Source organism: Grosmannia clavigera (genome assembly GCF_000143105.1).
Source record: "Grosmannia clavigera kw1407 unplaced genomic scaffold GCSC_160, whole genome shotgun sequence".
NCBI lineage: Eukaryota > Fungi > Ascomycota > Sordariomycetes > Ophiostomatales > Ophiostomataceae > Leptographium > Leptographium clavigerum.
This window is the reverse complement of record NW_014040779.1, coordinates 144089-157315: the sequence shown is the minus strand read 5'-3', so window position 1 is coordinate 157315 and position 13227 is coordinate 144089. Positions and strand designations below refer to the sequence as shown.

The 13227-nt window shown below is 56.5% G+C and overlaps 3 protein-coding genes across 3 annotated transcripts; all 3 read left to right on the top strand.

Moving 5' to 3' along the window:
- Positions 1–468: 468 nt before the first annotated feature.
- CMQ_5006 (choline/ethanolamine kinase) lies at positions 469–3117 on the top strand (the record flags this gene model as incomplete). Its single annotated transcript, XM_014315942.1, has 2 exons — positions 469–2238; positions 2353–3117. 2 exons carry the CDS (start codon positions 469–471, stop codon positions 3115–3117), a joined length of 2535 nt encoding a protein of 844 aa, XP_014171417.1.
- Positions 3118–5724: 2607 nt separating this feature from the next.
- Positions 5725–8331, top strand: CMQ_4920 (uncharacterized protein; the record flags this gene model as incomplete). Its single annotated transcript, XM_014315856.1, has 2 exons — positions 5725–6956; positions 7020–8331. 2 exons carry the CDS (start codon positions 5725–5727, stop codon positions 8329–8331), a joined length of 2544 nt encoding a protein of 847 aa, XP_014171331.1.
- Positions 8332–10013: 1682 nt separating this feature from the next.
- CMQ_5029 (woronin body major protein) lies at positions 10014–12122 on the top strand (the record flags this gene model as incomplete). Its single annotated transcript, XM_014315965.1, has 4 exons — positions 10014–10260; positions 10748–11054; positions 11202–11527; positions 11584–12122. The coding sequence occupies 4 exons, from the start codon at positions 10014–10016 to the stop codon at positions 12120–12122; spliced, it is 1419 nt and encodes a 472-aa protein (XP_014171440.1).
- Positions 12123–13227: the final 1105 nt, after the last annotated feature.

Sequence of the window (13227 nt, the reverse complement as noted above, 5' to 3'; positions counted from 1 at the left end):
CACACGCCGAAGCTAAATCAAGCCAAACCGAGCAGCCAAATACGTAAGGGCGTTTTTAATCTACGGAGTACAACCTCGCAACCAGCACAGCTATCTTGCCGCGATAAGCCGTCAGACGATTGCCGGTGCTCTATATAAGCTGACAGCAGGCTGCGCCGCTCAGGCTGCGCAAAGAAGTGCATCTTGCGACACACGAATCATCTCACACAATTCGCAATCCACTGTTCAGCCGTCATCCGGTTGAGATCCACGTCTGATTTACCCCTCCGCAGCGGCTCACGAGAAAACTTTTTATTCAAACACTACACGAGTGCCAACGTACCATGTCTGTTCCAGGGTCGACGAACTCGCCGGGGCTTAAGGCTCTCCGGTCAGCCCTGCGAGACGACTCTGAAAAAATGCCGCCTTTGAGTGGTGTGCCAAAGGGTGACTACACCCGATTCAGACTGCCTGTTTGTGCTTACTGACATGTGCGCGACCCTGCTCTCAGCCGTGCAGATAGCCGAGCCCGATGTGTCGGCAACACTGGCGCCGTTGGCCATCGCCGAGGAGCCGCTGTCGAGGAAGCAGTTCACGGCCAACGTGGCACGACGGCTCAGCGGACGAGCAGCGGTGCCGTCGGGGACGCCGTCATCGCGCAACTCACTGATCAGCCAGCCGAGTACGGAAGCTGTGAGCCCGCACATGACGGGCTCGCCCATGCAGATGGCTGCCGACGAGGCCAAGCCGGCCCATCATCACGGGCGCCGCAGTGTTGACCAGGCCAGCGGACGGCTGCTGGCCCAGCTGGCCGAGTGGCTACAGTACGAGAAGGAGAAGAAGGAGAGCCGCAAGTCTCGCCGGGTGCCGCGTGTGCACAACAAGAAGACGAGGTCGCCTCCGTCGGACGACACGGGCGAGAAGGCCAAGGCGAGCAGCAAGGGCAAATTGTGGGAAGGAGCGGCCATTGATGAGTCAGCAGCGATAGTAGTGCCAGAGATCAAGCACACGCGGTCGCTATCGACAGGCTCAGCGTCGAGCGACATGTCGCTGGACCGGCTGCAGCGGATCATAGACGATGGGATGGCGGCCATGGGGATCGAGTCGCTGTCGGGGTTGGCAGCACGCGGACGAACATCGAGCAGTGGGCGGCGGCATCACTCGCGCAACCGGCGGCACCAGCCGAGCCAACCGAGCCAGCCGAACCGGACGGCGTCATCAGACACCGACTACGTGGACGGCGACGTGTTTGTGCCGGGCTGCGACGCGGTGTTGGACAACGCTAAGACGCTCAAGTACGCGGCGAGCAGTAGCAGCCAGGGCCAAGGTCAAGACGCGGGCAGCCGGCGGGAAGAGAAGGAGCGCGCGGCGTGGGTGAGCTTCAAGAACGAGATCATCCGGCTGGCCCACACGCTGCGGCTCAAGGGGTGGCGCAAGGTGCCGCTAGACGCGGGCGAGACGATCACGGTGGAGCGTCTGAGCGGTGCGCTGACGAATGCGGTGTACGTGGTGCTGCCGCCATCAGACGTGCTGCCGGCGAGCACAAGCAGCAAGACGAGTCCGGGAGCGGCGAGCGCGGTGGCCATTGCGGGCACGCCGGGGTCGTTGTCGTTCCAGGGGGCTTCCGGAACTTCTGGAACTTCCGGGACTTCCGGGACTTCCGGGACTTTCGGGGTTTCCGGGACGTCTGGCCGTCGCAACCAGCCGAACAAACTACTCCTCCGCATCTATGGCCCGCAGGTGGAGCACTTGATCGACCGCGAGAACGAGCTGAGCGTGCTACGACGGCTGGCGCGCAAGAAGATCGGCCCGCGGCTGCTGGGCACGTTTGCCAACGGGCGATTCGAGGAGTTCTTTGACGCGTCGACGCTGACGTGCGTCCAGATGCGCGAGCCCGACACCTCGCGGCAGATTGCCAAGCGCATGCGCGAGCTGCACGACGGCATCGAGCTGCTCGAGGACGAGCTCGCGGCCGGCCCCAACGTGTGGCGCAACTGGGACCGCTGGCTGGATGCGGTCGAGCGCATCGTCTCGTTTGTGGACCGCGAGGTGCTCGCGGCCCAGCAGCTCGTCGCCAGCGGCTGTACCCCAACACCAATGTCTCGCGGCATGGCCGATTCCTGGAAATACCGCGGCTTCGTCTGCGGCGTCGAGTGGCCGGTCTTCCGCGCGGCCGTGGACAAGTATCGACAGCACGTGGTGCAGCATTATGGCGGCGAGCGGAAGATGCGCGAGAAGCTGAGTTTTGCGCATAATGATGTAAGTTTTGGGTTTTTATTTATTTATTATTTGGTTTTTCCCTGTTTTACCTCCTTCTTTCTTCCTCTTCTTCCTCCTCCCTCCTTCTTCCCTCCTCCTCACTCACACTCCCAGACACAATATGGAAACATCCTGCGGATTCGCCCCAGCGACAAATCCCCCTTGCTGCAGCCCGGCAATGAACACAAACAGCTGGTGGTCATCGACTTCGAGTACGCAGCAGCCAACCCGCCCGGTGTCGAGTTTGCCAACCACTTCACCGAGTGGGCATACAACTACCACGACACCGTTGCGCCGCACGCCTGCGATGCCGCCAAGTATCCCACGCCCGAGCAGCAGCGCCACTTTCTGCGTGCCTACGTCGAACACCGCCCCCAGTTCCCCCACCAGTCGGGCGCCAATACGCCGCGCTTCGGCCCCGTGTCGCTGCCATCGCCACCGTCGCTGTCGGAGCAGCCGTCGGCCAGCTCGATCGCCGAGTTCATGCTAGACGCCCGCGCCCCTCCTGGCGGCTGGAAGGAGGAGGAGCGCCGCCACGACGAGCTCGCCGACAGCCAGGTGGAAGCCCTGATGGCCGAGACCCGTCTGTGGCGCATCGCCAACAGTGCCCAGTGGGTCGTCTGGGGCATCGTGCAGGCCAAGGTGCCCGGCCTCAGCCTGGATGACGCCGCCGACGGCAACGACAACACCAGTGTGGCCAGCAGCACCCACAGCAGCGACGATGTCGAGCCGACCGTCGACGAGGATGGCTTCGACTACCTGGCCTACGCCCAGGACCGCGCCCTCTTTTTCTGGGGCGACTGTGTCCAGATGGGCATTGTGCGCCTCGGCGACCTGCCCGCAGACCTGCAGTCCAAGATCAAGATTGTCGAGTACTGAAGACGGCAGCCGAAGAGCCGAGGCCATGGGCTGTCGTTTGCTGGCCTTCGCACGGCATACCGATACTGTCTTGGGCAGGCGACCAACCGGCGCTTAAGCGGAGCAAAGAAACAGCCGACTGCGATGAAGAAAAAGACAAACAGGGAAGGTCACAGGAGGGCAGGAAGACGGTGCATTTCGGCCCCTTTGAACAACAGAAGTAAATTGAACGCGCCGACGCGTAGAAACGATATGTCACTCTCTCCAGTGCAAACCCCCTCTTCCTTTCCGACACGAGATGTATGGATTCTGTAGGCAGCAGATGCGAGATGCTGAAAAAGCAAATGCCGGCGCTAAACAACAGGCGGACAGCCCATTTGAGCCGCCATGGTGGATGCATTCTGTATGCAGGTCGCCAAATCGGGCTAGGTCCAACAGGGGATGAGTCGGTGCAGATGCAGGTGCCAGAGAGCAGTCACGGCAGACGGCGGTTAAGTGCCAATCTCGTACTATGAGGATCGATGGGAGCAGCAGTCCAGCAGCAGAGGAGACGACCAGCCCTTCCGGGTCACTGCAGCTGTTGAACGTCACGGGATGCAAGAGGCCGGGGAGAGAAGGAATAGCTGTCGAAGAAGCGGATGAGAGGGCAGAGAAGAGAATCAGAAGAAAAGATGGAGCAAAGACAGATAGCCTGAACTCAACGTTGCTCGTCTGCCTGCATGCATTCGTCCATTCTGCGGCTGCATCCGACGACACTCGTTAAGCGCCTTGGTGGCACGCCGACCGATCGGCAGCACCCCTGCCGGCCAGTGAGAAGTCTGCCCGGCCTCCCTGCACAGGTACCTTGCAGCTCTGTTGTCTGCCTCGGTTGCAGAAGGACACGCGTCTGGGAGCCCGCCTGAGCCACAGACGGCTGTTTGCATCTCGTCTGCTCGGCCAGCCTGCTTCTTGTTTCCTGCTGGATGTGCCAGCAACTTTCGGGCTGGTCGGCCGGCCTTGTGCGCCTGTCGTGAAAGCCTCGTCCGCAGTCTGTGCATGCTGGCTGGATCCTGGCTCCGGCCTGAACTCTGGCCTCCCATCTCTGTCCACGGATCACAGCATCATCGTGTACTTCGTGCAGCCTTGCCATCGGCCGATGCCGTCACCATCAGTAATCACTTCTTGCTTCGTCCCCAAACCACTCTCCCTCAGCCGCCGGCGCGAATGGCATGCACACAAGGGTATGATCGCCGCTAGGCGCGCTCGATAGGTCCCTGCGCATCTCGGCTCCTTTCCTGCCTCTGTGCCAATGCCTCGCCGACCCGCCCCCCCCTCCCTCTGGCTAGCATCCGTCTGCAGGCCGGGGCCGTTCTTACCCGCGCTTCTATGCAAGAGTGTGTCCACGGCTGTGCTAGACGCCGCCAGAGTCAAGCCAGCGGATCCACTCCCTCTGCGATCTTGGATGGCATGAAGCCATCGTCGGCCGCCCCAAGATGTCTCGACAAGGGACGAACACGGCCCCGAGCCGCAGCGCGGCCAATGGGCGCCATTTCCGCCGTCGCAACGCCAGCACGTCTGCCCAGCGATGCAGACCACCTGTCCACTTACCCGCGCTTGTCTTCCGCAACTCCCTGTCCTTGACGCGCTTCTCGCTCGTCAGGGCTGATTACTTTCACTCGCATCGGCTGTCGATTGCCTGCTTGGGCTAGAGTGCTGCTCTGACCCTTCGTTCCTTCCGCTTTCTGGCATCAGTCCCTCGCATCCCGGCCCGGACTTGGAGACTACAGTCCGAAAAGGGCAGCTACGACGACAGGAAGTACACATATATATATATACTGCCGATTCTGTCCTTTTCTCTATCCTTGAGCGCACAACCTCGTTCTTGCGTGCCATATGCTGTTTTCCTTGGATTCCTTGTGTCGATACTCATCGTGATGGCGGGATCAGGGAAACACATCCATGAGCTGTTGGGAAGAGAGCCCTCCTTCGGACAAGATCAGTTCGACATGTCTCGACAACAAATCTTGGACCACCTGCAGACTCAAAATCAATTTCAGCCACAGAAACGAGGGACGAACCGATTCCTAGCCACTATCCCCCCCGTGTCTATCTCTGCGCACCCTGATCATCATTTATATCCATCCTATAAACTCCTTGGTCCCGGTCTCATTGCTAGCCGGTCTCTCGATCCTCGGCAGCAGCAAGACCTAGATACCCAGAGCGTCGCCCCTAAACGACCCCAGATGATGCACGCACAATTCAGCCCGGACAGAGTACCAAGCCTGGGCTCCTTGGAAAATCAAAGTGTGTCGCCTGGCTCCGGTCCTGCAATGCCCGATACCTTGCCCTCTCAATCCTCGCCTTTTCTATCTGATTCCGTTGCGCCCAATGTTCGCCTCATGGCAAGCTTTCCCATGCCGTTGCCGCCACATCCTGCCGCCAACTATCTTCCTTTTCTTGAACCGATGCTTTCGTCGAGAAAGGCAAAGCTAAAACAAAAAGCAAGTGTGTTCGAATACACAGCCACAGAGAGCTTGCCCAGGAGACGCTCAGGTGTAGCAGAGCCCACGCAAGTATGTTTCCAAGTGCTGTGAATCAGTCCCATAAAAACTTCAGCCCAACTTCACTTCACTTGTCCGATGCTTGTAAATGATTGCTAACATGCCCCTCCGACAGAAGCCCAGAGATGATCACGTCAAGAGCGCTCATGCCGGTTTCAAGCCGTGTACTCCGCATGAAGCCATGTTGAGGGCTTCCACAACATTTCTGGACTGGCCGTGCTCTGCATCAAGCCCGACTTTCACCGCGGGATCCATGCAGCCTCAGCACGCCGATGCAGGCGTGAGCCTGCACAACATGTCGCATAGCAATCGAACATACACTTACGATTATGGATCGCAGATCCCGGTTCAGACGTTCACAGAACGACACCCAGCGAGCATCTTGCCTTACGGACGTGGATCACCGGCGATAATGTTCCTCAAAAAAGCTCCGTTTGTCAGCTGTGTTCGCCAACTCTTAGCCGCGGCCCTCATCTATGACAGCAGTGACGGTGAGGAGCTTACCATCGACAACGAAGAACGACACGAACCTGCTTGGCAACAGGCCTACCTACGCATTGGCGGTATACGGTACGCCCAAGCCTTGTCCATAAGACCTCTGCAATACATGTCTATGGCGGAATCGGCATTTACGCATACAGCGTGGGCTCATGCACCTGACGAGTTTTTGCTGTCAAATTATGTTCAAACCTTTTCTGCACATATTCAAAGTATATGCCCAATCATCGCAATCGGAAATCTAGAAGGTGTCGTATCGGAATTTCTCCGACACTCCAACACTCTAGAGCATCAGGAAAGACAAAGAGCATCGGACTTGTTACATGTCCAAGTAGAGTATGCCATTGAAATGCTCGTCTTTGCCCTTGGCAGCGTCTGCTGGGCAAAATGTGGTGGACCAATAATCGAGCCTGGCCCCGAATTCTATGCTCGTGCCAAGGGCATCCTCGAGCTATTTGCAGACGAAAACCGAGTCAAAACGGCGGTTGGGAGCTTCGAAAACCTCAACAACAATGGAGAATACAATTTCGAACGATATTCAGCATACACAAACGAAACGACAATTGACTTGGCTCGTGCCCACCTTCTAGCCGCCCTCTTCTGTGGGCAGTTAGCTTGGGTTTTCGAGGCAGCCCAACACGTCCGCGATGCCAGTTCGGCCATTATGTATTTGATACATCAGCCCAGCAGCGGCTCTTTCAGTGACATGGCGCAGGACACTCGCGGGCCATCGCTCGTCGAGTATGCCTTTCATCCACATACGCTTTCGCACGAAGAACGCCAACTGGTGTTGCTGTATTGGATATGTGTTTTCCTGGAATTGTGAGTGCCATTCGCTTGCAGCAAGGATATGCCAGACTACTGACACGTGCTTGTGAACAAAAGCGAGATCAACGCTGAAGTCTGTACACAACCATCACCCTTGCTGCACTATCAATCAACAATTCCCCCACCGATTTTTGACGAGAGCCCGATCGAAACTGCCATGCGTAATGACGAGGACACGGCGATGACCGACGCCGATCCGAGCCGGAGTATCAACAGTGGCATTGCCGGCAGAGATATGAAACAAGAACGGGATGTGCGAACTAACTTTGAAGCACAGGTGTGTCTCCGCAGTCATCTCAACCGCATATACGTCGAAACATTTTGCGGGCAGACTGAAGCGAGATCCGCCGTCGAGGAGCTTCAGCTGCAGTTTCAAGGCCTCTCGATATCACAGCCTCAGCCGTCTTCCGTCTGGAAGAGCACACTCACAGCCCGAGCCCGTGCCGGCTATTGGGAGGGTGTCGCCTGGGGGTTTCTGCCTGTGCTCGAACAAGCCTACGAACAAGCCGACCCAGCCGATCTCACGGCCGGGGTGTGCAGTCTGGCAGAAGTCATCCGAGCATACCATGGCGTGGCAGAAGGCCGGCTCATCCTCCCCAATTCCTTTGGAGCAGCCATGATGTACGTCGGCCAGTATATCCTGCCCAGCACAGCTCGCAAGCTAATTGACAGGCAATGCCGATACCTGTTGCTGCTATTTGCCGCATCACGTGCCATGCCAACTGTGGCAGAAATCGCTACCGACGCTATGCTAGGAGAGCTCATTGAAGGCACCGCAATCTCGTTGCAAGAAATGGCTGGCCCGCCAGGTGTGTTGCAGTCGGCTAGGCGTGTGCTCAGAGTGATGCAGCAACAATTGCAGGCCGGTGCAAAGCCAGCTCCTATGATCGACGAGGCAGATTCGGTCGCGGTCGCGGTTGCAGACGTTCCAGAAGGGCAAGTCTATGTCCCGGGCCTGTCTCTGTTCTGCCCTCCGTTCTCGTTCTTCGCCGACTCAGGAGGTGCTTTAGCAACTGCTACAACCTCCGCGTCGTTCACCTCGCTTCCGACGCCCAACACAGCAAGTTGTTGGTCCTCCGGAACATCCCCAATCCCGCACACCCTCTCGTCGCCGCTTGGCTCCCCGAACTCTTCTCTGGCGTCACCGCTAGCTTCCTCCGTTCCAGCTGTCAGTTCTTATACCCTGGGAGCGAAAGGAAGTCTCGGACCGTCCCCTTGGCTTCCAACCTCCGCCGTCCATCCTTTGTGGCAGCTGCCAGGTGCCGTTCAGACTGTGTCTGAGCCGTCTTTCTGTTTTGCCGACATTCTTGCGTTTTCCTACCAGCTGGGCCTTTCTCACCCGTTCGATTCGCCAGGAGAACTGTGGTGAGGGGAAGTGTTGCACTTTTTTCTACCCTTTGATCATGCGATTGATAAGCCTATCTTTGATCGTTTTTAATGAAGCCATCTCGTGATGGATCCGGTTTTGCCTACTATTAATAGGTCTGCGCCTTGTTGCCGCTATCGCTACGACGTATCTTACATATGTACTAAGTATGTACGTCGTAGTACGCGTAAAAACCTGTGATGACGACTTTTTTAGGTAGTGGCTCCCAAACCTAGCTGCATCTTACGTCGCATTTGCGCAGAGGAGAGCGAAGCAAGTGAGCTCTCATATTACTCGTACATAAAAGCATGTGCGGAGCAATGTGTCCTCACATGGTTATGCCTTGCCTTTGACTAGCAGACGAGATCGGGCCTCGGCATCTGTTGTTTACCTTACGAGTAAGGCGCATCACGATGAGCAAGCATTGCTACTATGTATGGGGTAGTTTCCACTCTGCTCGCCAAAGCCGGCTATTCAGCATTGCATGCATCGTACGGAGTCCTCGTGTTCTGTCGTTCAAGCCGCTCATCGAAGCCGATGCCCATCCGGCCAATGAGCGGTCGCAGCCCCTGACACCATGTGAACTGGTCGACCGAAGCGTTCTAGCGCTCCGTGGCGTCGCGTCTTTCTGGCCGGTGTTGTCACAGCAACATGGGCTAGACACGGCTAGAAAAGCGACGGCGGCAGGCCCGAGCTCGAAATGAAGCAGCATTAATTTGCGGATGGCAGGATGGGCTTGGCAAGAGTGGGACGCAGCAGGGATCGCGGGATGGTGGTGGATAGAGGTGTCTGCAGCCACCAATGGCTGCTGTGAACCGGTTTTCAGCACATGCGACTTCTTACACTGTGCTCGTACTCCGTATGATGAGGGCAAAAAAGTGCGACAGTTAGCCTCTATCCAGATTTCCTTGGTTCGGTGTTGCCTATCAAAACCCCGTTTCAGGCCAATAGCAGGGCTCCACGACCTTTTCGGGGTGCATCTGTTATTTTACCTATTTTCTTCTTTTTATTTTTATTTTTATTTATTTTGTCATGTCTGGTTTTCTGCTATTTTCCTTTGTTTTTCCGGTGGCAAGTTCTTGCACTGCGCAGAGTTGTATCTTACCTGTCCTTTCTCACACCCTCCTGTGACTGACGTCTCAGAACGATAGCCCGAGCCGTCAAGCAGAGGCGAGATTAATGACAGCTTGTTTGTCATGGCAACACGCTCGTACTCCTATCTTGCTTACAAAGAAAAGACAGAAAACCGACAAGCTTCGGCTTTACGACGTAGAGTAAGATTAGCTGCATCGATATACAGTGCAGACGATCTGCGCACGGTGTGCATATCTTGCCGCGTCGCTGACTCTTGACTCCGTATGCACCTTTCAGCTGACCTGGCGCAATCACCAAATGAAAACGCGCGGTTGGGAGATCCAGGCTGCAGGACTAGCCAGGTTATGCATGCATCGTAAAAGGAGAGCTAGGCGGCCGAAGGGTCGCAAGCTCTTCGTACGCCCACACGTACTCGTACATTGAGGACTCCGTAACTTGGCCACAGCCCGGACTCTTGTTCCAGTTCGCGCAGCTCCAATGCAACCCAACCGAGGGCGGTGAGCTGCCAGGATCGATGCCGGGCGTCTCTCGACTCGTGCTGGACGGGGGGGGGGGGGGGGGCTGCAGCTTCCAGACGATGCCAAATGGCAATGGCTGGGAGGGGAAAGCCATTTTTTTCTGCTTTCTTTTCAGGTCTCATCAGGAGAGGAGGCTGGGAGCTGATGGTCCAGGGCGGGTCCACTAAGCAGTTTTCGGCGGACAATAATCAACAGAGCAGAACAAGACCGACACGGAGACGCACCACAACGGCACCACACGCCGTAGCCGTGGCTGGGGAGGGGGCAGGAAGCTCCACCCAGTCTGCATGGGATACGAGTAAACAGGACCTCCTCGTCCGTACGACGTAGACGAGACCGGGCCCAGACGATGATCGCGGTTCCGTAAGCTCCCATACGCCTGAGCGGAGGTACTCGTGCCGAAGTACTTCGTATCTCCCTCACAGTTGCTAGGGGGGGTGTGTGCAGTGTGGTCCTTTGTTTTGTTGTCCTGCAGGCTAGCGGGTAGTGTTTCTCTCGCCTTCTCTCTTTCTCGCTCGCAGAGTGTGTTGCCGTATCCTCGCTGCTCTCTGTGGCTGGCCAACCACGCGCAGGGTCCAGGTGGCCTCCCCCATCCTGCCCCCTATTTTATCCCGGCCGGTCCTTCTCTCTGGCTATTTCAATCCTTCCTTTCTTTCTCTTCTCTCCATACCACTCCATCAGATCACAGCTTTCCATTCCACAATTCATTTCCTCCAAGCCCACGGGTATCCTCTTCTCCTTTCTCCTTTGAAAGAGCGCCACACGGGAAAAAAGTCTCCGAGCTTTTTTTCCATCCGCGCTGCTAGAGGCCGTCACCCTGGATTTTGAAGCCAGAGTCCCGGTTCCCTTCAGCATCTTCCCGTCTTCCTACAAGGGAGACAAGACCAACCAGGCTTCTGCCACCACTGAGGTCCAGACCCACGAGGAAGTCAGCTTCCATCTCCCCACTACCGAACGGCCCGGACGGGAAGGTCAGCTCTCTTCTTTTGTCGACGAGTCCAGCAGCCGCTACACCGAGCGTGTTTCTGAGCCCAAGTACGAGGAAGAAGAGGTCCGCGTTACTCGTGAAGAGGAGCATTACCACCGTCCTGGTGTCCGCCGTCGTGAAGACCGGTAAGCCCTGACATGCCAGCAAAGCCCCATCTTCTCCTGCCTCGGGACGGTCCGTGCATTCCAATGCGGACCCACTGCCCACTGCATATATATATACCGGAGCTCAGCCCGCCTTCATTCCTGACTGGCTCGCTAACTCACTCTCAGCCATCGCAAGACTTTCTCCGACACTACAGTAGCCGTTCGTCGCGACCTGTACACGTCTCCCATCGACGCAGCTGAACGCCAATACCGTTCTCGCTACCAGCCCAACTACAACGAAGACGTTCGTTCGCACACCAACCCTGCTGCCGAGTTCGAACACTCCGGTCGCACCCACAGTCCTCGTCGCTCCCACGCCGTCGAGACCGTCACCACAGTAGACACTCCCATCCGGACGTCTGCTTCTCACACCGAGCTCGCTCTCACCAAGTTCGTCGATACCAAGGTCGTCAAACCGAAAACCGCCAAGATGGGCTACTACGATGAAGACAGTAAGTCGCGAAAACGCAGACCCACCACAACGCCACTCTGCTAACTTTGCCACCAGCTGAGCACCAGAAGCTCGAGGTTGCCGAGATGCGGTCGTCCTCTGTTGGCGCTCGCCGCAGTCCCTCCCCCGTTGAGGGTGGCGGTGCTCTGCCGCCCAACACGGTGACCATCCCGTGCCACCACATCCGCATTGGTGACATCCTGATGCTCCAGGGCCGCCCGTGTCAGGTGATCCGCATCTCCACCTCGGCTGCCACTGGCCAGCACCGTTACCTCGGTGTGGACCTGTTCACCAAGAAGCTGCACGAGGAGTCCTCGTTTGTCACGAGCCCGGCCCCGAGCGTCGTCGTTCAGACCATGCTCGGCCCTATCCTGAAGCAATACCGCGTCCTGGACCTGCAGGACGGCAACGTCGTCGCCATGACCGAGACCGGCGATGTCAAGCAGGACCTGCCCGTCATTGACCAGTCCAACCTCTGGACTCGCCTGACCCGCGCTTTCGAGTCTGGCCGCGGCTCTGTCCGCGTCCTGGTCGTCAGCGACCACGGCCGCGAGCTCTGCGTCGACCTCAAGGTTGTGCACGGTGTCAGCCTGTAAACGGCTCGCACACCTCTGGGCTGTTGTGTTTTGAGTAATTTTGTGGTGGATAATCTGGCAAGAATTGTGTATTTGGATGGTTTTCCCGCTCTGGGACGGAGAGTGCAAAGTAGGCAAATAGGATTGTAGTTTCACGTCAATTGAGAGTGGTTCCCATATCAATACGAACATCTATTACGATTTACTTGATCTGTCTTTTACTTCCCGTGATTGTTTACCTTTTCGTGTTCCTTACGCGTGTTGCAAGCGCTTTGACAGTGGAGTCGTGTTAGTGTCCTTAATCTTAGAGATGATGCGATGGCGTGTGACGAGGCGGTAGGATTTGACAGGTGATAACGCACTACTTGTGTTTACGGAGGTGTCCTATCACACGGAAGAAACCATCCCCTGTACTGTGTCAACCAGGGTTCTTGCCTGTACTCGTACGCGTAGTCATGTGTCCTGTAATAAGAGTACCTTTAGCGTACTGTGATGGCGGTTGCCAGGGCGCTAAGCCTGTGACGTACTAGATTGCGGGGTATATGAATAGGTCTATCAGCGTACCTCATAACCAGCAATTCCGATATGGTGTAGTGGACAACATCTGACGTTTTCACCGTCGAGCCCGGGGTTCGATTCCCCGTATCGGAGTTATTTTTTTTTTAATGCTTAAACATTAATTTTCCTTGTCGAATCTGCCGATCTGTAATGACGGTACTCTGTTTTTGATTGACGTGTGTTCGGGTCTTTCTTTTGTCTTTCTTTCCGGGGTTCAATTTCCTACTTTCTGTCAAGCATTGGAATCCGCCACACTGTGGCCCTTCCGCCCCACTTGGCCGTACTGGCCTGTAATTGGTCAGAAGGCACAAAAGAGGGGCCTGACACTAGTATTAATACGGATCCCCAGAAGGGTCGCGATGTATCTATTTCTTCCTAAGTACACAACACTCTTTCGCCCACACTAGACCCTATTCAGCCTCCTGCTCCTCACAGTGCATCACGTTATATGACCGCTACGTATAGCCTCCTTTAACCTTCACACTTTCCTCCTGTTGTGCTGGTGCTGGCAATTATGAAGACGTATGACACCAATACGTGTTGCAAAGTTTCGTCCAAAGTTCTACAT